The following is a 25,168-nucleotide window of genomic DNA, read 5'->3' on the forward strand; positions in this document are numbered from 1 at the left end:
CAGAAAAAAGTTAGCCATTACTGGTCTATACTCATATTCTACTACATCTGCTCATCTGTCTTAATTCTAGGTAAGTAAACATACCCAACTAAGCAGTAGATTGCATCCATCCATCCATCCATCTTTTTTATTTATTCAGAAAGCTTATAAAATTCACCTTTCTTTTCATATACAGGTAGTCCTCGACTTACGACCACAATGAAGCCCCAAATTTTGGTTGCTAAGTGAGACATTCGTTAAGTGAACTTTGCCCCATTTTACGAACTTTCTTGTCGCAGTTGCTACGTGAAACTGGCTTCCCCTTTGACTTTGCTCGTCAGAAGGTCACAAAAGGGGAATCACAGCATCTTGGCACACTGCAACCATCATAAATATGAGTCAATTGCCAAGGGTCTGAATTTTGATCACGAGACTATAGGGATACTGCAAAAGTCGTAAGTGTGAAAAAAATGGTCCTAAGTCACTTTTTTCAGTGTTGTTGTAACTTCGAACAGTCACTAAATGAACTGTTGTAAGTCGAGGACCACCTATACAATTCAAGGTGGTGAATATACCTAATACTTCTTCCTCTCCTGTTTCCCCACAGCAATCATGTGAGATAAATTAGGCTGGGAGAATGACTGGCTCAAAGTCACCCAGATGGTTTTTCATGCTAGGCTAGGATCTTAAACCACTATACCAAACCGACTCTCGTTTTGCAGCATGCCAGCTTGTCAATTTGTTAATTAAAGTAATTTAAAGAACTAAAAAAACAGCAAAGGAGGGGGGTCCCAGGGAGATACTGGGATACCACCCATAATCAGTCAGTTCTTCCGTATGTTCAGTATGGTTTATTTTTCCTAATGTCTTCCCTCCATCTTTAGAGGACTTCTCCAAAAATAGAATAGAATAACAGAGTTGGAAAGGACCTTGGAGGTCTTCTAGTCTAACCCCCTGCTTAGGCAGGAAACCCTACACCACTTCAGACAAATGGTTATCCAAACTCTTCTTAAAAACTTCCAGTGTTGAGCATTTACAACTTCTGGAGGCAAGTTGTTCTTCTGATTAATTGTTCTAACTGTCAGGAAATTTCTCCTTAGTTCTAAGTTGCTTCTCTCCTTATTTAGTTTCCACCCATTGCTTCTTGTCCTACCCACAGGTGCTTTGGAGAATAGTTTGACTCCCTCTTCTTTGTGGCAGCCCCTGAGATATTGGAACACTGCTATCATGTCTCCCCTAGTCCTTCTTTTCATTAAACTAGACATACCCAGTTCCTGCAACCGTTCTTCATATGTTTTAGCCTCCAGTCCCCTAATCATCTTTGTTGCTCTTCTCTGCACTCTTTCTAGAGTCTCCACATCTTTTTTACATCATGGTGACCAAAACTGAATGCAGTATTCCAAGTGTGGCCTTACCATCTACAAGGAAATTTCACATGTTCACAGCCCCAAATTCTAACGCTAGATCTCTTTCCTAAAAAGGAATGTAAGACCATAATGATGTAATAATCCCAGGGGCAGCAGTTATGAACTCCACGACGAGATTTAGTGGGAAGAACATGAGATCTAGATGAATGCTAGTCTCCAGGCTATGAGGCATCTTGAAAAAAGGTACTCTAAATCCTTTTCGGTTTGAAGCAGCAGCCATGCTGTATCCAAAGGATTTTTCTTTTTGTCTCTGCTTTTCTGATTGCCTTGAATGCACTATGCCCTTTGAAATCTCAATGCTGCTGCTATAAATAATGATGGGGGGGAAATCTGGTTTGTGAACTAGAAAGAGAAAAAAAAAGCATTAAAGAGATCTTAACTTGATTCAGCTATGCTGCTTCTGAAGAAACTGGTTTCTTCATCCAAACACAGTCATTTCAGGCTATAAATCCCAGGAAGGTAGATTTAAATGAAAAATTATAAAGATTTGCAGCCATGAATGTAAGTACATTATAAGCACTCTTTTCTGCTGAACACAAAGTCCTAGATTTCTGCCACACAAACCGTGCATTATGCAGATGTGTAAAACTAAGAACTACAGTAATTTGACATGGTTTTTAGCCTGTCTCAAAAGTCTTTGGCAAGCAAACTATTTAGATCTCCAATTAAACATTGTAATCTGTCCTTCCCATAGCAGAGGAAAAAATAACCTCTATGATCTCTCCATGTTGGGATCTTGGCAAAATAGAGAAATTGTTATTTTCTTCTAAGATGTTCCCCCATCCACCCAGGTCAGGGGCGGGTTTCAAAACCAGTTTGCTCGTGGGCGCGCTTGCAGGACACTTCTGCGCATGTGCAAAAGTGCCCGGGTATGCCTGCAGAGCCTCCCGCCACTGCTGCTACCAGTTCACCCGATCCAAGGCGAACCGGTAGCAACCCACCACTGACCCAGGTCCAGTTTACCTAATGATGTCCCATATCCAAATTCTAATCAAGATTTGAAGCTGTGCCCGATTTTTACTTATCCTTTTACTCATCCATATTCCAGATCCCATAGCTGCCATTTTGTAACATGCATAAGGGCAGGATCATCCCAGGAAATTAAAATTGCAAATTAGATTTTTTTTTTATAAGTCGTGCAAGGCAATAACTAACCAGAGCCTCCATATTAAGTTAGTTGGTTAGTTTAGGTGCTCCAAGTCTGTTCCATCAATGTCTGATGCAGTGGTGGGTTGCTACCGGTTCTCCCCGGTTCTTGCGAACTGGTTGTGAAAATTTTGAGTAGTTCGGAGAACCGGTAAATACCACCTTTGCCTGGCCCCGCCCCCAATTTATTCGCTGCCTTCTGAATCCCAGATGATCGGCTAGAAGGAAAAAATCAGGGCTCACTTGACAAAGAAGAGCAAGTCCCAACTAATCGGCTAGAACCGATCTGCTCCTTGTAAACCGCTCGGTGGTGGTAGATTGACAATTGAGGCCAAGCTGCCTGAAAGCGGTTTCTGATGCTCTCAATGGTGGCAGATGCAAAAAACTGTTTAAACTCTTGCCACGGCACTTCAAAGGGTTGCCCTACAGCTGATCAGCAGTAAAAGGCAGTGTGGTGGTAGACCAGTGTGCTCCAAAAACAAATGGGTAGACCGGTATGGCTCTGCAAGCAGTTAAATGCCTGGTAGACCAGTACCTCTGCTAAATCCTAAAGAATTGTTTGTCACATGACCATCAAACCACGCCCATAAAATAAGCCACGCCCACAAAACAGGTAGTAAAAAATTTTAGAACTCACCCCTGGTCTGATGGCTGCAACTTTTCTTTAAGCTAGACAAAAGAAAATAAGTTTGAAAAGTATCTTCCCACAAACTAATGCAAACGGTTCAAGGCAGTAAGCCATGTATCACACTAAGTCATAGTTTCTTAATCATAGGTTTGAATTAAGCAAAAATGAGTTGACACAAACCACTGAGTGCAAAAGCTGTAACTTACAAAAATGGCTGGACATTACAAGTGGAACAGACTAAGATAAAACTAAATGTGTTCTGTTACTGGGTTCATACATCAGGCTAAGCCAAACAGCAGCTTGGATTTACACACAATCAACCACATCATTTAGCAATGCTAAGTTTAGTCAGTGCTCAACATCGTCCGTTTTTTTTCCTAGCCAGGTGTGTGCACTTAGGTCATGATTACCTTGTGGTTTTAGAGCACCGTGTGAACCCAAAGAAAATTAAGAGGAAGTGCTATTCTCTTAAAATAATTTTGGGTTTCTCTCTCTCTCTCTCTCTCTCTCTCCCTCCCTCTCTCTGTGTTTGTGTGTTTCTTAAAGTTCACATGATGTGAACTTAACGTGATGTGTACTTTACATGAATCACGTGATGTGAACTATCATTAAGTGTTGTACTTTATGATTCTTGATGAACGTATCTTTTCTTTTATGTACACTGAGAGCATATGCACCAAAGACAAATTCCTTGTGTGTCCAATCACACTTGGGCAATAAAAAATTCTTTTTTTTAAATTTTTTTTAATTGAAATTCCAACATTTAAAAACACAATACAAAAATACAGAAAGAAAAAAAAACATAGAAAAACAACAAACCAAAAATTTTCCACTAATAACAGCTTTTCTCTATCGGTATCTCTATCATAATGTACGTATTTACAAAATTTCTAATTCTATATATCTCTATCTTATATTACATCCTTATTTATATTTACAGTTACTTCTGTTCGTAGTTCAATTTCACATCTTATATTTCTTCAACAATTTTTACCTTCTACATATTATATTTAACAAGTTATCTCTTATTTTTTTCCGTCTCCTCTCAAGGCAGGAGTTCTATCAAATTTGGAACAGATGGCCAATAAAAAAATTCTATTCTATTCTATTCTATTCTGTTCTGTTCTGTTCTGTTCTGTTCTATTCTAAATTCTATTCCATTCCATTCCATTCCATTCCTATTCTATTCTATTCTATTCCATTCCTATTCCTAATTCTATTCCATTCCTATTCCTAATTCTTTCTATTCTATTCTGTTCTTTTCTGTTCCGTTCCGTTCCTATTCCATTCCATTCCTATTCCTAATTCATTCTATTCTATTCTATTCTATTCTATTCTATTCCATTCCATTCCTATTCCTAATTCTATTCCATTCCATTCCATTTCTATTCCTAATTCATTCTATTCTATTCTATTCTATTCTATTCTACTATTCTATTCTATTCTATTCTATTCTATTCTATTCTATTCTATTCTATTCTACCATAGTAAGTTTATAAATAATTGCAGCTCTTTAATGCCAAGCCCTATAGGAAAAATGAGCTTTGGGCAGCTTCTCCCTTCGTAATTAATTTATAATTAAAATGGCAAATAAAAAAAGAGGGGGGGGGCAGAAGGCAGCCTCTCCTCGCGATCCCCGTCCCGCCAAAATCTCCCTTTGACCTTCTCCAAACGCCACCGTTCTCTTGCAAATATTCGGCATCACGATTTCCGCAAAAATCCACCCCGCCCCCCTCATCTTTCATCTACTTTATCAAAAAAAAAAAAATTGATTTCAAACAAAGCCTCTCCTAAGGCGGTTTCCACCGGCGGGCTTCTCGACAAAAAAAAACACCACAAACATTTGCTTTGCAAAAAGTGCATTTCTTAGTCAAATTAGGCGCGCCTTCCCCGCCTCTTCTTCTCCCGCCTCCTTGCAAATGGCTCGGCTGATTTCATATTCGCGAAGGGGGAAAGGAGACGAGCGGGCTCTCGCGGTGGCTGCTGGGGAATGTAGTTTCCGCGGGAGAGTCCGGGATCCGCAGGCGGGAAAAATCCAACCGTTCAAATCGTTTTCGGTTTTAAGCTGTAGGTTGGAGAAACGTCCCACTACTTGTTCAACGTGCTGACATGATCTGGCAGGCGTATAAAGTCAATTGTCTCCTTTTTCCCCCCCTGTTCACATAAACCAGAGGTCTTCAAACTTGGCAGCTTTAAGACTTGTGGACTTCAACTCCCAGAATTCTCCAGCCAGCTATGCTGGCTGGAGAATTCTGGGAGTTGAAGTCCACAAGTCTTAAAGCTGCCAAGTTTGGGGACCCCTGACATAAACTCTCGTTCCACAAAAGGGAACTCTTCTTCAACCTTATAAAATGTAAATCTGATCGAGGAGAGATTCAACCTAGAAATAAGAAGAAATTTTCTGACAGTGAGAACAATCAACCAATGGAACAGAAGTTGCCTTTGGCAGTTGTGGGAGCTTCATCACTAGAAGCTTTCAAGAAGAGACCGGACAGCCATCTGTCAGAAATGGTGTAGGGCAGGGGTCCCCAAACTTGGCAGCTTTAAGACTTGTGGACTTCAACTCCCAGAATTCTCCAGCCAGCATAGTTGAAGTCCACAAGTCTTAAAGCTGCCAAGTTTGAAGACCTCTGGTGGAGGGTCTCCTGATTTGGGGGAGGGGGGGTTGGACTAGATGACCTACAAGGTCCCTTCCAACTCTGTTAATCTGTTAAATCTGTGTAACTCTACATAAATCTCCTCAGAAGGTTCTCATGACCATTTCCTGCACCGTCTCCTTAATCTATCTTGTGAAATAGACAAGGCTCAAATAGCACAGAGGGCGACTTGCAGAGGATTAATGGGGGAATTGTGTCAAATGGCCAAAATTGGCTTAATTTTTCAGGATTTTTTTCCCCCGTTTTATTTTTTTTCTTCCATTTTTTTTTCCTGCATCAGTTCTATTTTAGAGCATAGAGTTTGATTTACCAAGGAACCTCTGTGATCCAACTTGGGCACCTCACGGAAACACGTCAGTGAAGTTTGTGTGTCATCCAGATGGGAGTTTTTCCTTACAGTGAGGACAGTTAACCAGTGGAACAACTCGCCTTCAGAAATTGTGGGTGCTTCATAACATTCTTAGAGACTCTTCCCATCCTGCTTACAATCTTTTTGGACTGTTGCCTTCTGGCAGAAGATACAGAACAATTAAAACTCGGACCACACGTTTTCTGAATAGTTTTTATCCCAGAGCTATAATTGCACTCAACAATGAACTAAAGGGCCACCATCAGTGAGCTGTTGGACAGCATTACTTGGTCTGTTGTGTGGATGTTTGGGTGGTTTAGGGGTAGGGAATTTGTGGTGGGTGGGGGGGTGTTTGGGAATTGTTATGTATGTTGGACCTGGTCTTTGGGTGTTAAGTGAATTTTGTTGTAGGGATATACTGTGTATACACGTACAATGCAGGTACAATGCAGCTACTTATCTTTACTACCGGTTCGCAATGGGGCTGCGCGCGCTTGCTTCGCTTGCACACATGCGTGCTCCACGCAAGTGCAGAAGCTTCTGCACATGCGCAGAAGCATTTTGGTGACGTCGGGATCCCGCCGGTTTTACTACCGGTTCTATAGAACCGGTGCGAACCGGGGCAACCCATCACTGGTACAATGACAATAAAGTTGTTGTTGTTGTTGTGCAACCCATCACTGGTACAATGACAATAAAGTTGTTGTTGTTGTTGTTGTTGTTGTTGTGCAACCCATCACTGGTACAATGACAATAAAGTTGTTGTTGTTGTTGTTGTTGTTGTTGTTGTTATTATTATTATTATTATTATTATTATTATTATTATTATTATTATTATATACACAAAAATGACAGTATAAACAACAAATGAGATAACCATGCTGGATTTCGTATCACAAATCACTAGTCGAACAACTTCCCAAGCGTTTAGGACTGCGTGATGTATCGGCGGATTATGTCAGGAGATCCCAGTATTATTATTATTATTATTATTATTATTATTATTATTATTATTATTATTATTATTATTTAATCTTTAGTGAGATTCACAGCCTTTGAGGCTGGTTAATAGCTCAGCAGCTCGAGTCCTAACCAAGGACCTAGGAACTGTTAAGGTATCATCGGAGGATGTAAGCTGTTCCGAGTAAGGTGGTGTTTTGTAGAGTCAAAATGTTCAAGTCCGGCAAATTTAGAATTTCTAAATAGCGGGGTAGCCCTTTGGGTATTGCTCCAAGGGCTCCAATTACAATCGGGACAACACACCATTTCTTTTTCCACAGTCACTCAACTTCAATTTGCAAGTCCCGGTACTTTGTGATTTTTTTCTTGCTGCTTATCTTCAATCCGTGCATCACCAGGTATTGCAATGTCAATGAACCATACTTTTTTCTTTTCAACTATTGTTATGTCAGGTGTGTTGTGGACCAAGGGCCTGTCAGTCTGAATCCTAAAGTCCCACAAGATCTTGAGTTTCTCATTCTCTAAAACTTTCTCAACCTGATGTTCCCAGTGGTTTTTGCTGTACTCAAATCCAAACTTCTGGCACAATTTCCAGTGAATGATCTTAGCAACACGGTCATGGCGTTGTAGGTAGTCAGTTTGTGAAATTTTGCTGCACCCACCCACCCACCCATTTTATTATTATTATTATTATTATTATTATTATTATTATTATTATTATTATTATTATTATTATTATTATTATTATTATTATTATTATTATTATTAATTATCATCATCATCATCATCATCACTGGAGGTTTTTAAGAAGCGACTAGACAGCCACTTGTCTGAAATGGTATACTTGAGCAGGAGGAGGCTGGACTAGAAGACCTCCAAGATCCCTTCCAGCTCTATTCCTTCTATCCTAGCTCGGCCAGGAGCATTTTAAGAGTCTCGTGCCCATTGCCCTTGACCGAGAGCGGCGAACTACGAAGCCCAGGGTCCTCTGCGGCTGACTCTCTCTCCCCCCCCTCCCTCCTCCCGGCCAGAGCATGGGGAGGCGTGGTTGACTCTGGGGTGGAAGCGGGCGGACGGCGGGGAGGGGAAAAAAAAAAAAAAAAAGAAGGATGGGTACAAAGCCCGCTGGTTGCATCCGCCAGAAATTACTTTCGCCCTCGGCGGCTCGGCGCGGCGATCTTGGCGGGCGGTGCGCTTTTTGCAAAGGGGCGCCGATGCTGCTGCTGCTGCTGTTGTTACCGCCGCCGTCTCAGCCCGTGCATGGGACGCGGGGCTGCCGGTCCGCTCCGTAAGCCTTGCGCCCGATCTCCCGGGGGAGCAGGTTTGCCTTCCCCGCCGTGGCCCGCGTGCCCGAGAGCCACCAGCTGGGCTGCGTAGCGCTTTTTCTCCACCCTGGAACTTTTCCCTCGCGTCTCGGTTTCCCCGCGCCTCATTTGGATGCTTTTTCCAGCCTCTCCTCTTCCCCAGCACCCGCCGCCGCCGTCGGCGTTTTCTCCTCCCAGAGCGACAGCCTCCGCTGGTCCCGCCGCCGGGGTTGCTCCGCCATGCACACGGTGCAAAAGGACACTACCTTCACCAAGATCTTCGTCGGGGGGCTGCCCTACCACACCACCGACTCCTCGCTGAGGAAATACTTCGAGGTCTTTGGGGACATCGACGAAGCCGTGGTCATCACCGACCGGCAGACGGGCAAATCCCGAGGATATGGCTTTGTAAGTGCGCGGGGCGGAGGGTGGAGCGGGATCGCTGGCTGAGGGGCCTTTTCCCACCCCGGACTGTCCCATGAGCCGTCGGACTGGCCAGGCACTTCTAACAAAGGGTCCCGCGGGGGGGGGGGTGGAAACCTGTGTGGCGACGTTACTGAGTTGCCTTTTTCCTGTAGGGATGATTTGATGCTGTAACCTATCATCCCCAGCTGTGCATGTCGGGCTCGCGCCTTTTTGCACATCTGTACCACCTGCCCTTTGGATGATGAAAAAAAAAAAAAACTGATTGGTCCAGAACATGGCAGAAAATGCCCTCTCTGAATCTCCTCTTCAGCTCCCCATCTGGGTTTAAGCAACCGCTTTCTTCCTCCTTTTACTTGGCTTCCCTCTTTACACCATTTAGGAAAACATCACTCTTTTCTTCTTCCTCTTCCTCAGTCGTGGATTTGAAGCAAATGGCCTTTTCATTGTGAAGGGCTTGTACATACAAGAGATCCCTCAGCTTAACTCAGTGTTTCTCAAGCTTGGTAGCTTGAAGATGGGTGGACTTCAACTCCCAGAATCCCCCAGCCAGCAACGCTGGCTGGGGGATTCTGGGAGTTGAAGTCCACCCATCTTCAAGCTTCCAAGCTTGAGAAACACTGGCTTAACTGGATCACATTTTCAGCCTGATGAATGCTAACTTTGTTCTGTTTTGCTGTGGCTTAGTTGTCTTGTTTCTTTGTGGCTTGGTTTTGTGAACCCACCTCACCTAGTTACGACATCTAAGATGGTTATAATGAACTCAGAGAGTGAATGCAATCTGTACAGGTATAGTCCTCAACCTACGACCACAATCGAGCCCAACATTTTATGTTGCTAATTGAGGCCTGTTAAGTGAGTTTTGTCCTGTGTTACGCCTTTTCTTGCCACATTGGTTAAGTGAATCGCTGCAGTTGTTAAATCAGTAAAACCGTCGTTAAGTAAATCTGGTTTCCCCGTTGACTTTGCTTGTCAGTAGGTCGCAAAAGGGGTTCATGTGACTCCGGGACACAGCAACCGTCATAGATATAAATCAGTTGTCAAGCATCCAAACGTAAATCATGTGACTCATAGGGATGCTGCAACGATCATAACGGTGAAAAAACGATCCTAAGTCACTTTTTTCAGTGCCGTTGTAACTTCGAACGGTCACTAAAAGAACTGTTGTAAGTCAAAGACTACCTTTACTTAGATTAAACATGTGGTCTGAACATAGACACATGTTTCTGAGCCCTGACTGGACCGTGTTTCTTGTAGTGAACTTTAAGCAGGTAGAAAGGGAAGGAGGAATGAAATGTAAAACATGAGAAAGAATACATTGTGCGTTAAGCATCCCCAGAGCTGCAACCGTCTTTTTCAAGTTTTCCGAAACGGATTGAAATGAGTCTCTAGAGAATGAGTTTCAAAAGTGCCTGTGGTTGGCATAACAGAGGTAAGATGAATCATTGATGCCGGGTGGGGTAGAAGAGAGAATTGGTGAAGATAGTTGGCTGCCAATTTTAAACAGAATAGAAAGTTGAACAGTTGGATTCAGCAATGGCTGTTCTTGAGATTCTTTGGAGATCAGAAGCAGCTCCCTAGATCTGAAGGGTTGAATTCAAAACTGCTGTTTATAGTCTCTCCAGGTTCCATTTAATTGTAGATCAGAATTATTGTCCGCAATAATAGGAAGGAGACCTGATGACAGAGTGGGGCAGTTTGGTAGTCTAGTAAGTTTCTGAATAAATAGAAATATTTGGTTCATTGCTGTATCATCTACAATCAATATATGCAGCCCTAGGAGCACGGTCTATCTTCTGTGAGGAAGTTGTCTTCTGAAATATAGAGTCTTATGAAGAAATTCCTTCTGATGTTTCCAGATAGCAACTGAACTCATTTTGCAGAACGGTAAAATGATGGATCCCTGGGCCTCAAAACTGGACAAAGAGATGGGATAACGTCAAATATGGATTCTTTGTGATGGTATTCGCTTGGAAATTAGTACTTTTCTTCTTTTGAAAAATAGAAATGTAACTGTAAATTGCTGCTTGCTGTCCCTGATCTCTGAACAATTGAAAGACATTTTTTTGTGAGACGGGATGACTTTATATCCTCCTTGTTGCAGTTGTATTCCAGTTTTGTAAACACTGGGGGTGTCGCTCTTCCATATCTCACAACTGTCAATTCTAAGCCATGAAGTTTTTGTGGATACAACGCTGTACTGAAAATAGGTTCCTTGCCTGTAGCGGCTCTTAACCATTTTCCACTACTGTTTCAAAAAAATAAATAAATTACAGGATAGGAAATAAAAACTGTCTCCAAAGTGAGTTCTCGATCATTCAAAATGGTTGGATGGCAACTGCTTATATATTACTGTTCTATCTCTACATTGTTGAGCCTCCAAGGAATTAATTCCAAGGACAATTCAACCAATGGAACAGAAGTTGCCTTCTGAAGTTGTGGGAGCTTCATCACTTGAGACTTTCAAGAAGAGATTGGACAGCCATTTTGTCAGAAATGATGTAGGGTCTCCTGCTTGGGTGTGTTGAACTAGATGTTCCAACTCTGTCAATCTGTTAATATCAGGAAAGTACACTGCTCAAAAAAATAAAGGGAACACTTAAAACAACACAATGTACTGTATTTAGACCCTATGGTGAGGGAGAAACTCCGTATGCCATGAGATGTTAATTTGGGGAAGAAAATACGTCTGTCCTTTCAAATATATAAGCAAATACAGGAAATCTTATTTGAATAGTTTGTTTGGAGGCTACAGGGATATTCCTATTGCTGCTTTCTAGGATATATTTTCACCTTTTTGAAGAATCTACAGCTTGGAGATTTCCTAACAGCCTCCCACCCAAGTACTATCTGACTCTCCTTAGGTTTTTGATGTTGGCCAAAATAGCCTGGTATTCTCACCTAGCTGAACAATAAGAAGAATGGACACTTTAATAGCCACTAGAGTATTAGAACAAAAGTTTCTATTGGAAGTTTTTCTCCTTTTCTCCCTGGGAAGAAGGAAACAAAAATAGCCAACCCTCAGAAGGGAGGAAGATGCTAAATCTGATTATTGGAGAAGGGAGGAAGTGTAGGAAGCCATAAACAGCCAGTAACAAAGGTTTGCTAGAGAGGAAGGAACGTATACCATACTTCAGTTTAATTCCAAAGAGACAGTAACAATGCAAATGGTTGACTATTTTTTTGATAATTAAATCATGACTAAGGAAGCACTGAGATAACCTAAAATCAATTTGCAGATTCAAATGCATCACAAAGAGGCACAAACACATGCAGAACGCGTTTAAGCTCTTTTTTCCCTTAAATGCACTATGTAAAACAATTGTAGTCAGCCAACACAAATACTGTCACTTGCTTTTGATCCAATCCAGGACAGAAGTATGAAATCTGTTAATGGGTTTAACTATATAGAGAAACTGAATGAAAAGTAGCCATATTACAAACATCGGCCTCTAGTATCTTTATTTACAAGAATGTCTCTGGACTTCCCCTGAGCATTCCTAGAAATTTTTTTAAAAGTTAGGTTTTCTTTGCCCTGTGATTTCTTTGGAAGGGTGTCATCTAGCAAATTCTCGTTACTCTCTAATCGTATGTTGATCTTTTTTCCTAGCAAAGATCAATGTAAAATTAGAGAGTAAAGAGAGTGGCAGGGAGTATCTTTCGCAGTTTACCTTCTTGGTAAACCAGTGTTTTGTGACTGGACATGTCCACCTTGATGGTCATGTTTTAAACAGGCAGGCCCCCCTCCCTGCAGCTGCCATTTTATGAGCGCACCTGTGACATTCTCTCAAACTTCCAAATCTGCCTACAGAAATGGCCACAAAGTCTACCCTTTCCCTCTTCCTTGATCAGCTATAAGTCTATAATTTCACCTACTTCTTCCTTGACATAATAACACCTGAAAAGTCAGATCTTATATGATATTGCTATCATTATATTTCCACATAATTATTAGCAGTGACCAAACTTACCTTTATTGTGAGCATTGTAGCCAAAGGCCAAGTAAAAGAGTGTCTTATCGATAGACTTACTGGAATGTGGAAAGCAAGAATGAAATTCTCCAGAATATGGAGTTTGATAGGAGATCTAATTTTTTTTCAATAATGCTAAACTATTGACCTTCACACCTTTCTGCTGTGAATTGAAAACCTGGCTATTTATGTCCCCCGGCCTGGACTGATGGGGTAGTATATTTTAATTTTTTTTTTAAAAAAAAAACTTTCTTGATTTTTATGTAAATTCATTGTTTTTAACAGTCACTTGGTTGACTGTTGTTGTGAGCCGCCCTGAGTCCTTGGAGATAGGGCAGCATACAAATTTTATAAAATAAATAAATAAATAAATAAATAAATAAATGCACTGACTGCTGGCTGAGTTTCTGGGGAAAAACTCAAAAGCATGAAGGCATGAAATGTGTAATGACATGGAATATCCTAGGATAGAGCAACTATGTTTTGCAAGCAGCACTTGCAAAGAATGTGCTCCACTATGCTGTGTTGTGACTGTCCCCTGGAATTTTTTTTATAGAGCAAATGCTCTCAATCAGTCATTGGTGTCAAAGGGCAAGAGACCGGTTCTTCCATGCATGAAGAGAGTACAAATTATGGTGATGTACTATCCCAGGTTCAGAAATAGCACACGTGTAGGCATGAGTTGTTTGGAATGTGCAGAAGGAGACAAAATGTAGCCTTGGATGCTGCTGTTGGGCTTCTCAGAGGGTTTAATTACTGGAAAGAAGATGTAGTTAGAAGAGCTTCATTCAAGGAAGCATGCTGAATTAGGAAGGTGGAGCAGACTGCAGCATCCGTGTTGATCCCTTCCCCATGTTGTTCTATATTTTCTCTGTTGATCTTGTCCACATAGTATGTAACCTGGTCAAATGTCCTAGTTCTGCAGCTTATAGCCCCAGTAACTGGATCGAAAGTTGATATAGTGCAGGGGTATTAAACTCAAGGCCTGCTGGCCAGATCCGGCCCACAATGTGGTTGGATCCAGCCTGCGGGGCCGTCCTGGTCTACCCAATGCGAAGAGGAAAGATCGGGCCAGCGTGGCTTCGGCCCAGTCTACCCAGTGCAAAGAAAGATCAGGCCAGTGTAGCTTTGGCCCAGTCTACCCAATGTGAAGAGGAAACATGCCAGCAGTTTGGGGAGTGGTATCAGGCTGGCCACACCCATCCAGTCAGCCATGGCCACCCAATAGGCCATGCCCCCCCCCCCTGAGGTCAACCACAGCCCTGATGCGGCCCTCAGTGAAATTGAGTTTGACACCCGATATAGTGGGACTACAGAGCCTTCATCTGTTTTCTTCAGGAAATGCCTGCTAACCTATCCAAGGTTGTTGGATGCTTGTTCATTATTGGCAACATTTTATCACTCCTCATCAAACACCTCTTCCCAATAGGCATGGCTTGACCATGACTGTTGAGTCAATCGGTGCTTGAGAGGGGTGACCCCTGGGTGCTCTCTGGTCTTGACAGAAAGTTCAGCAACATAAAAGCTTCTTTGTGTTCAGCCAGTACATATTGCCAACTCTTCTTCTTATCACAGTGTTTCTCAACCTTGGCAACTTTAAGATGCGTAGTAGACTTCAACTCCCAGGATTCCCCAGTCAGCATGGTGTCTTAGCAGAACGACTCGATAAGGGTTGTGAAAAATTGCCTACTTTTGTTCCAGCAATAATGTTCATACAATGTAACTGGACCAGATGAATGTAGCTTAACCCTGACAAACTCAAGGCTGTTGGGGGATTAAAATAAACTTTCTCCCACCCCACTGCTGACTGAGATTGCTGTGATTGTGTGACTCATCCCGCAACTGATTTGATTTAAGTGTGTTCTGCAGAAAGAGAGCCAGCTTGCTAGCAATTCCGAAAGGAGCATTCCCACCCCCCACCCCCACGCCTTCTTAAAAGATGCTGGGGATTGCAGCTAAAAAGGCTTTTTGTACAGTTCATCCCTTGTTCTGATTGTTTTCTTAAAACTCCTGACCAAAAAAAAAAGATTGTGAAGAGGAAATCTGTTGTTAAGAGCAACAGGTGAGGCTCAGTTTCCTGACCAGCAAATGAACTCTCTTACCTCACCCCATGCAACTGTAAAGTTCCAACGATTAAAGTTTCACTTTCTTGTCTTGCTGGGGGAACTTGTATCTTGGAATGAATAATGAAGCAATTTGCTGCTCTTCAGACCTACCCAGTGGAGGATACTTAATCTACTACAATAGGGGACGGATGTGTGCTCTGAGCTTGTTGTTGACTCCTAAAGACTTCCTGGACTACTATTCTTGGCAAGTTGTTTAGCAGTGATTTTTCCCTTGCTGTCTTCTTTCTAAGGCAGAGAGAGGGGGACTGACTAAGGTCCCCCAGCTGGCTTTGACCCTAAGGTGGAACTAGAGCTCACAGTCTCCTGGTTTCAAACTTTGTGCCTTAACTATTACACCAAATTGGCTGTCATACCTAAATAGCACTAGCAATAGCTCTTAGACTTATTATATCGCTTCACAGTGCTTTACAGCCCACTCTAAGCAGTTTACAGAGTCAGCATATTGCCCCCATCAATCTGGGTCCTTATTTTACCGACCTCAGAAGGATGGAAGGCTGAGTCAACCTTGAGCCGGTCAGGATCGAACTCCTGGCAGCGGGCAGTGTCAGCCCTCCATACTGTATTCTAACCACTGGACCCCCAGGGCTCTTTGAACCATCAATGTTTTATTGATATCATTTGCATTTCAACAAGTGCTTATGTCTTGTTCATGCAGGACCAGCCATAAATCACGGTTTATAAATGTAATGCTTAAGTTATCCATTGTGCTTAGCTCAGATCAGTGATGCACATATTAAGCAATATGGGGACCCAGGCAACGTATTATGCTATAAATGTCCTTTTTAAAATTCTAGTTCTAGGAGCAGACCATATGGTTTTAACTTCTAATTTATTCAAATTTGGCTTGGATTTCTCAAAAATAAATTTTAGCAGATTAAATTTCCCTTATTTGCCTCATCACAATCTTTATTTAATAATAATAATAATAATAATTTTATTTCTATACCGCCCTTCTCCCGAAGGACTCAGGGCGGTGTACAGCCTGTTTAAAAACACAAACAAAACAACAATATAAAATTTAAAATAATTAAATAAAGTGGCTCAGATTTAAAACCCCAATAAATTTAAATATCCCAATTTAAAAGCTATTGTGTTGTTAGTCCGGCCTGGCGGAATTTAGTATATTATAATAATCTTACAGATATAGTATATCTTGATTTCCACAGATTATTTGACAAAGTAACTCATGACATTCTGCTGGCAAGCCAGTCAAAGTGAATGGCTTAACCAATAAATGGATGTATACTTGGCTTTAAAAGCATATTCAGAGAGAACTCATGAATGTTAAACTGGACTAAAATATTGACTAATGTCACAAGATACTAATCAGGTTTCACTAGCTTTTTCAGATCAGCCAAATCAGGCTCAAAATAAGCTTTTAAGATATATTTGAATTGTTTTACCGTGTTTCTCCGAAAATAAGACCCTGTCTTATATTTTTTTGAACCCTGAAATAAGCGCTTGGCCTTATTGCCATGCGCTCAAAAGCCTGATGGGCTTATTATCAGGGGATGTCTTATTTTGGGGGAAACAGGGTAGTAAATCATAGTTTAGCCACTACAGTTGAAGGTTTGAAAATCATTTTGAGCTGAGTAATAAATTCCGCTCGGCAAACCACAATACAGGTAGTCCTCAGTTTAGAACCATTACTGAGCTCGAAATTACTGGCATAAGTCATTGTGGTCATAAGTAAAAAGATCACATACATGGATCCATTTTTTTGGACACTTTTTGGTGGTGGTTAAGCAAATACCATAGTCATTAAGTGATTCCTTTTTACATAATGGGCGATTTTTGTTGGAAACTAGAATTAAATGCCGGAAACCAACCCGCACCCCCCAAAAAAAAGTCAGAAATCATAGTCATGTGACCGTAGCATTGCAAATAGCCATAAAGGTGGCCATAAATACCCAAACCACAAGGGATGCATCCATTATAACCTCAAGAACAGGTCATAAATACCTTTGCAGGAGGGGTCCATTGTAAACTTTGAACAGTCATTAACCAACCAGTTGTAAATTGAGAACTACCTGAAGTCCAAAAGAATGTATAGGTGTTTCAGGTCACAAAATAGTATTGTAATTAAAAATGAAGGAACTTTCATTTTCTCAGGGGGTCATACCTACTGAATCAAAAAACTTGAACTGCATTAGATTAACATCACCTTAGAATAGAATAGAGCTAGAAGGGATCTTGGAGGTCTTCTAGTCCAGCCTCTTGCTCAAGCATACCATTTCAGACAAGTGGCTGTCCAGTCGCTTCTAAAAAACCTCCAGTGATGAAGCACCCACAATTTCTGAAGGCAAGCTGTTCCACTGGTTAATTGTTCTCACTGTTAGGAAGTTTCTTCTTAATTCCAGACTAATCCCCTTGGTTAGTTTCCAACCGTTGTTTCTTGTCCTGCCCTCAGGTGCTTTGGAGAATAATTTGACCCCCTCTTCTTTGTGGCAGCCCTTCAAATACTGGAATACTGCTATCATGTCACTCCTAGTTCTTCTTTTCTCTAGACTAGCCAAATCCAAACCCTGCAACCGTTCTTCATATGTTTTAGTTTCCAGGCCTTTGATCATCTTAGTTGCTCTTCTCTGAACTTTTTCCAATGTCTCAATATATTTTTTGTAGTGTGGTGATCAAAATTGGTTGCAGTATTCCAGGTGTGGTCTTACTAGGGTTTTATAAAGTGGCAAAATCACATGATTTTGATTCTATGCCTCTGTTGGCTATTGCCGCAAACTGCTGGCTCATCTTCAAGTGATCATCCACTGTGAGGTCCCTCTCACAGTTACTGTTTTTGAGCCAGGTCTCATCTAATCTATAATTATACCTTTGGTTCTTCCTGCCTACATGTAAAACTTTACTTTTCTCCACATTAAAAATTCATTTTGTTGGATAGGGTCCGTTGTTAAAATCTGTCAAGATCTTTTTGGATCCTGAACTTGTCTTCTGGGTGTTCCTGTCAGATGATTACTGGTAAACAGTGTCCAAAGCAAGCCAATATTTACATGCACGGGGGATAATCAGGTTAAGATAATTTTCTTAAAAAGCCAAACTGGGATGGGTATACGAAGACCTGTCTGGTTACAATACTGTGTTCTGTCAAAATGGACTTTTGTGTTAAATGTCTTTGATCTTTGCATAGTTTTTGACATTAACTCATTGCCACAACACTACAGTGAACAGATTAGTATGGGTCTTATCTGCAAGTTTTCATCAGAGTTGATCTGGGGAGGTCTGAAAAAATCAGGGTGGTGGGTATAAAAATGGGCAGGGCTTTGATCATGCTGTAGCACCCATCACCTTGGGTTTAATTTTCTTTTTATTACATCATATAAGACTGTATAATTTACAAGAATACCTACCAAGCATACACAGAGACGACTCCTGTGGACTCCCTGATTCCACCTTATTTGAGGGGAGGTACACCTGTGCCATACCAACACTGTATATGAAAAAAATGTAAATTTTACATTTATCCAACGTAAAACCGGTTATGCTTTAATTTTAAGGTTGCTTTTCCTACATCTTGATTTTAATTGTTGCATACATCCCTGTCCGATCCATTTGGAGTGAAGTTGTGCTACGCATTTCTAAAACAAAATCTGTGCTTGATCTGTATTTCTACAAAGGGAAATTGTCTGCTTCTTTCCAGGTCACCATGACTGACAGAGCTGCAGCTGAAAGAGCTTGTAAAGATCCCAACCCTATCATTGATGGGCGGAAAGCAAACGTCAACCTAGCGTATCTGGGAGCAAAGCCAAGGAGTATTCAAACTGGTGAGACCAATAGCTCTTCTCTTACCGTCACTTAAGTTATTTCATCTTCCATGCCAGCATTTCTCAACCTTGGCAGCTTTAAGATGGGTGAACTTCAACTCCCAGAATTCCCCATCTTAAAACCTGCCAAAGTTGATAGACACTGTTTTATATGGAGTTCAGTAGAGACAATCCAGTATAGAGCTCTAGCCTGCATTTTTCAAGAGGCAACTGGGCTTTCTGGGTTTTTTTCTTTGAAGACGTTTCGCTTCTCATCCAAGAAGCTTCTTCAGCTCTGACTTGGATGGTGGGGAATGGAAGGATTTATATTCCTTGCAGACAGATGGTCATCTGCATCCTTTTAGGGAGTCCTTGAGGCCACTTGGAGGTTTATCTGTGTCCTCAGGGTCACCTGAATGTGGAGCTGCCTTGGACTGTGTTGTAGATTGGAGATAGATGATGTTGTATCCCTTCCCCTTTGTTGAGAGGGAGCTGTTCAATTTTATTCCACTCTCATGCTTTATGCGGCATTCAAGTAAATCCTGCAGTCTTTTCTTCCTTGTTTTCTACTGTCAAGATTTGGCAGTATCCAAAGCCACAAACTGTCTATCAGTGGCTATCAGTGGAGGTGCTATTATGGAGGTGCACTGCAGCAGAAGCCCCAATAAATAGCCACAGATTAGGTTCAGACATTGCACTAAGCCATTGTTTCTCAACCCCAGCAGCTTTAAGCCGTGTGGCCTTCAATTCCTAGAATTCCCCACCAGTATAGCAATAGCACTTAGACTTATATACCGCTTTACAGTGCTTTACAGTCCTCTCTAAGCGGTTTTATATTGCCACCAACAATCTGCGTCCTCATTTTACCCACCACGGAAGGATGGAAGGCTGAGTCAACCTTGAGCCTGGTGAGATTTGAACTGCCAAATTGCAGGCAGCCGGCAGGCAGCAGAAGTAGCCTGTGATACTGCATTCAAGCCACTGTGTCACCATGGCTCACCAATATGCACTCAATACAGCTTAAAGTTGCTGAAGTTGGGAAACTCTGCACTAAGTTAGGGGTACCCAACCCCCAGGTCATGAATCGGTGCTGGTCCATGGCTTGTTAGGAATTGGGCTGCACAGGTGGAGGTGAGCGGTGGGTGAATGAGTGAGGCTTCATCTTTATTTGCTGCTGTTTCCCAGTGCTAGCATCACCACCTCGGCTCCACTTCAGATCAACAGGCATTAGATTCTCATAGAAGTGTGAACCCTACTGTCAACAGCACATACGAGGGATCTAGGTTGCTCCTCCTTGCCCCTCCCTGGTCTATGGAAAAATTGTCTTCTACAATGCCAGTCCCTGGTGCCATAAAGGTTGGGGCCCGCTACACTAAATCATTATGGAGTTTTCCTGTTTTCTGGCCTAGCTTAATTGATTTATTGAAATATTTATAACTTGCCATTCTGTGTAGGAAGTTTCAAAGTGATGTACCAGAGGATTCAAAATGCAACCTCCATCTACAACCGTAATTTGCGAAATACAGTCAAAAATTGTATCACTTTGTATGAAGCAGACCACTGTGGATTGTTCAATAAGCATGGTTAATAATCTTGGTTTAGCTTTGTGCATTGCTGACTGGATTTACACACTTCTCTAAGCCATGGTTTAAGTAATCCAAAGTAGCTGGATCTACATATGTACATACATACCTATTATACTGTTCCTTTAGGGGATAAGCAACATTATTCCACGCACAGAAAAAAAGACTAATAAAAAGTAATAAAACAACAGAAATTAAAAACAAAAATAAAATAGAAAGCAACTCAATCTAAATTACACCTTTATATTTTTCTATTCTTGCAAGCCATCCTTACATCCATTAAACCTATAAAGGTAAAGGTTCCCCTCACACATATGTGCTAGTCGTTCCTGACTCTAGGGGGCAGTGCTCATCTCCGTTTCAAAGCCGAAGAGCCAGCGCTGTCCGAAGACGTCTCCATGGTCATGTGGCCGGCATGACTAAACGCTAAAGGCGCACGGAACGCCGTTACCTTCCCACCAAAGGTGGTCCCTATTTTTCTACTTGCATTTTGTACGTGCTTTCGAACTGCTAGGTTGGCAGAAGCTGGGACAAGTAACGGGAGCTCACCCTGTTATGCAGCACTAGGGATTCGAACCACTGAACTGCCGACCTTTCGATCGACAAGCTCAGTGTCTTAGCCACTGAGCCACTGCGTCCCATCACACCTATATATTGATATCAATATATAGGTGTGATATATTGATATCAATATATCACCATTATATATTGATTCAAACATTCCCTTTTGTTCCTCAAATGCCTCAGTTCTATGTTTTTGAGAATCGCATCAGTTCCATCCCATGACACAACTTTCTCCAGCTTCCCTTTCATCTTGACTCATTAATTTTTCATACGTTTGTTTTGCAATTGGATTCTTCTGCATTTTTTCCTGCAATGCCGCATTTCATGTCCTTCATGACGGGACATGTGCAACTGTATGTTGGCTTGTAAATTAGACCGTAGGTGAGAGATTCTAGCTTACATAGATTAGTATGAGTGTGCATGGTATAAAACTGAGCATTGTTTTCACTTGTGCAACTTGCACTTGTTCCTCATCTAGAGTCACTGGGTTGAGATGGGCAGCTATAGAGATTAAGTTTAAGTAAAATACTTAGCAAAATTGACATGTGTGTCTATACTGTTAGTAGGGAACGTTGCCTGTTGTAAGGAATGAAGCTGGTACGACTTGAGAAACATTTCTCAGATGATAACAGAAGAACAGGAGCCTTCCAAGTCATCAAGAGAATAGGCAGTATCTTTTGAATCAGAAAGTTTGGAGTGAAAAACCTAGAATTTTAACCCAGGAGCATAAGATTTATACATATTTATTGATTTCTGAGTCTTGAAGTGGATATCTTTTGCTTATATGTGACTTTGTTCTTATTGGGGGAAAAAAGAAGCTAATTCAGCCAAATCATGTCTTAATGCTTTCTACTGAGTAAATTGTTTCCTGAATAAGAGGTAATCTATCTGGAGAGCTGAGTTTTATAGTTGAGCCTGGCATGAAGCTTAACAGACTTGAGACAGGAATGATTTAAGACTGGTAACTTAGTATGTATCTTTTTCTCTGTTTTACTAACAAGCATTATATGAAAGCTCAGTTGACTAAAATCATGATAGGGAATCAAGAACAATGTTCACAAAAACAATATCTGGAATTTATGCTTAAATAGCAAAGCTAGACAAGTATTTTGTAGCAGTTGACCAAAGTCAGATGGTAGAAAGGGATGTGAATGTTCCTTTTTTCATTTTTGGCCAAGCTTTGTCCTTTTTTTTGGTTTGCCTTAGTCATAATTGGTCATGCCATCCAAAATGGACACATTCAAAGCAAAGCAGAAATTGGAATAAGTGCATCATCCCCATGATCTTATCAATTTGATGCTTTAAAATTACTCTCCTTTAGATAGTGTTCTTGCTAGGTATAGGCAAACATTTCAAATTTAAATTATCTCACGCTCTCTGTTTTTAAGTACAAACCAGTTGTTTCAGGTGTGACACAAAACTGGTTTTTTTAGCCCTTTTGACAGGCATCAAGATTGACTGTTGTTCTGAGCATGAAACTCTGTGGCAAACTTGAAATGTTTCCAAAATAATTGAAAGGGCTGTTTTGTGCTCAAAACAGGGTGCTTTGAATTTGGGGAGAGTTCAGTTTGCAATGCTTTGCCCATCCTTCATTTGCTGTTCAAGAGAAATTAAAAACCCGTCAAAATTCCAATGAGATGCATATTTTAAAACATGCACGTATAATTGATTTTCCACAACTTGCAGAGCTAGTGTGCAAATTTGAACTGGTGAGGGCATGTCACAAGCACTTTCACAAAATGGCAGCCACAATGAGCGAAACCAATCACCTATCACTCATTTCTTGGAAGGCAAGCTGTCTGGATTGCTTCTACCAATTTATGTAATTTCCCAGAATCCTCTGCACCACTTCCTCTTCCATCTTCTTTCTCCTGGTGGGGAGAGCAGGCACATTTCCAAAGAGAAGACAGCCTAAAAGTCCTGTCAGTGTATTTTCCAAGAAAGCTTCTCCAGAAACATTCCTGGAAATGATGATAATATTTGAGTTGGCATTTTGCTTTGATGCATGTTAGCTTCTCACTTAATTTCTTAAAATTAAAACAATCTTACTTTTGACTTTTCCCCCACTAGTAGATGAACACACATCCTAGCACAGTTTTGAGCTGTAACCAAGCTACCATTTTAATTTCTTGGAACGCCCCTTGAGGGGGTGAGAACTTATTTGGACTCTGGTCAAAAATTGAGAAAATAACCTAATTTGACTCTGCTGGCATTCATTTATTTAAAAAACACAGTCCAATCATGTATTATATAAAGAAATGTCAAGTAATTACAAAAAAATGAAATGCAAGTAAAATAAACTCATTTTCGGAAAGACCAGAGACCGTGCAAAAAGTACACCCCATTTTCACGTAGTCCCTGCAGCCTCCAAAAATTGTGTTGAGAACCAGGAATGCTTCTGAAAATAATTGTTGGGTGTTGGGGAATGTTGGTGTGTCACCCAAAACAGTGTGGCGTTTCATCTTTGACACACGCGTCATAGGGTCACCATCACTGGCCTAGCAACATTAAGGTGAGAACCCATGGGCACCAGTAGGAGGAATTGAAGGAACTGTGTATGTTTAACCCAGTGGTGGTATTCAACCGGTTCGTACCACTCCGACCGACCCAGTTGTTAAACTGCTGGGTGGCCCTGCCCCTTCCAGAAGTCCCCACGCGCCCTGTTTTGGCTCCCAGTTAAGTGTAGGGAGTTCTACTAGGCCCAAAACAGGGTATGGGTATGCAGCGCCCCCCACCCATGGCCCGTTTTTGCTCCCAGGAGGCTGCAGGGAGGCCTACTAGGCCCAAAACAGGGCACGAAGGGGTGGCGCCCCCTGTGGCCCATTTTTGCTCCCAGAGGGTGCTGCCTGTCACACCCATGGCCACGCCTACCCAGCCGGTCATTAGGGCAGAGAACCGCTTGTTAAATTATTTGAATCCCACCACTGATTTAACCTCAAGAGTGAAGGGGGATATCATATAACTCATTCTTCAAATATCTCTGCTAGACAGAAGAACATTAGAACTTTTTGATTGTTTCAGATGCAGGACACAGAATAATAAATTTAAATTTCAGTATCAATTGAAATATCTTTGAACCCAGAGAGGTGCTGACTTTCTCTTTTTTGGTGTGGACTTGATGGAGACTTTAATTTGGATTCTTGCATGAAGCTGAGGGTGGAATTTTGTGGATTCAATAGCCCATCCCCTTCCAACTCTATGTTTCCATGTCCCATGGAAAGTAATAGAGCTTACTGCTTCATTAATAAAAAGTTCCCTCCTGTGAAGAATGCTAAATTGTGAGGTTCCTGAAAACAAGAGGATTACTGGAAATTTCACACTTGTAAATAAAGCCAAAATGAGGGGAAATGATAGATGCCGATGGGAATCAGCAACAGAAATCTTGAGCCCTGCACTTCAATTTAGATTCTGTTTCCTCGTTTTCTAGCATTGTGTAAGAAATGAAATAGAAACTGCAAAGGTATAAGCTGAAGATCTTAATTGCTTTAAAAAAAGAAAACAGAAAGTATGTTCAAATATATTTTAGCGTGTGCAGTATATTTGAATATATATCTGCAATTTTGAATATGAATTAAAAATAATTGTATTGCAAAAACAGAAAGAAATTTATGCATAAAGATGCAAATGATTTCAATTTGTATACAGAGTTGAAAAACTACAGCCAAATATTTTCCAATTAGGTAGGAGTGGTTTTGTATAAATCAGGTTCATGTCAGTGTTGCATTTATCTACCAAAGAAAGGGTCATTTATCTGAATAATACTCTGTTCTGCACAATTTCTTCTTTAATCATCTTTTTAAAAAATGTACAGAAAAAATAACATCAGGCAGATTTTGAATATGGTTTTCTGCAATACATGGATTTTTCTCCAAAGCATAACCAGCTCTTCTCATGGTATACATTAGTTAAGTTCACAAAACATACTAAACCTGATTACTGTACTGAATTAAATTATTTTTGTTGGTGTGCACAGTTTGCAGAACTATGAGTTAACACAGTGGATGGAGTTCACATCATAGTAAATAATTAAGGAAAACCTAATTAAGAGTGAGGCTAATAAAGCTTAGGCTGTGATTTAGGTACATCTCCGCAGTACGTACTATTTCACCCAGGGGACGATATTTTTGAAACTTTCTTTGCCAAAAATAGAGAAGACCAAAGAAGACCCTATTTTGAATTAAAACACTGCAATAGTTCATACCGAAGTTATTTTTAAATGTTTATTACTCTGCTTCCAGAAGGTGTACCACAAGGAAACAAAGATGTAAATGTAATACAATCTCAAGGTGAACATTAAGA

General features: G+C 41.1%; 1 protein-coding gene across 1 annotated transcript in view; it reads left to right on the top strand.

Moving 5' to 3' along the window:
- Window positions 1-8,493: 8,493 nt before the first annotated feature.
- RBM38 (RNA binding motif protein 38) overlaps window positions 8,494-25,168 on the top strand; it is a 45,311-nt gene continuing 28,636 nt past the window's right edge. Inside the window, exons 1-2 of the mRNA XM_070940075.1 lie at window positions 8,494-8,858; window positions 18,620-18,743. Of these exons, the coding sequence (XP_070796176.1) occupies window positions 8,691-8,858; window positions 18,620-18,743 (292 nt within the window). The 5' untranslated portion in view covers window positions 8,494-8,690. The remainder of the gene's footprint in view (window positions 8,859-18,619; window positions 18,744-25,168) is intronic.

This window comes from Pituophis catenifer, unplaced genomic scaffold (genome assembly GCF_029215685.1).
Source record: "Pituophis catenifer annectens isolate HBS135680 unplaced genomic scaffold, rPitCat1.0.hap2 SCAF_3, whole genome shotgun sequence".
NCBI lineage: Eukaryota > Metazoa > Chordata > Lepidosauria > Squamata > Colubridae > Pituophis > Pituophis catenifer.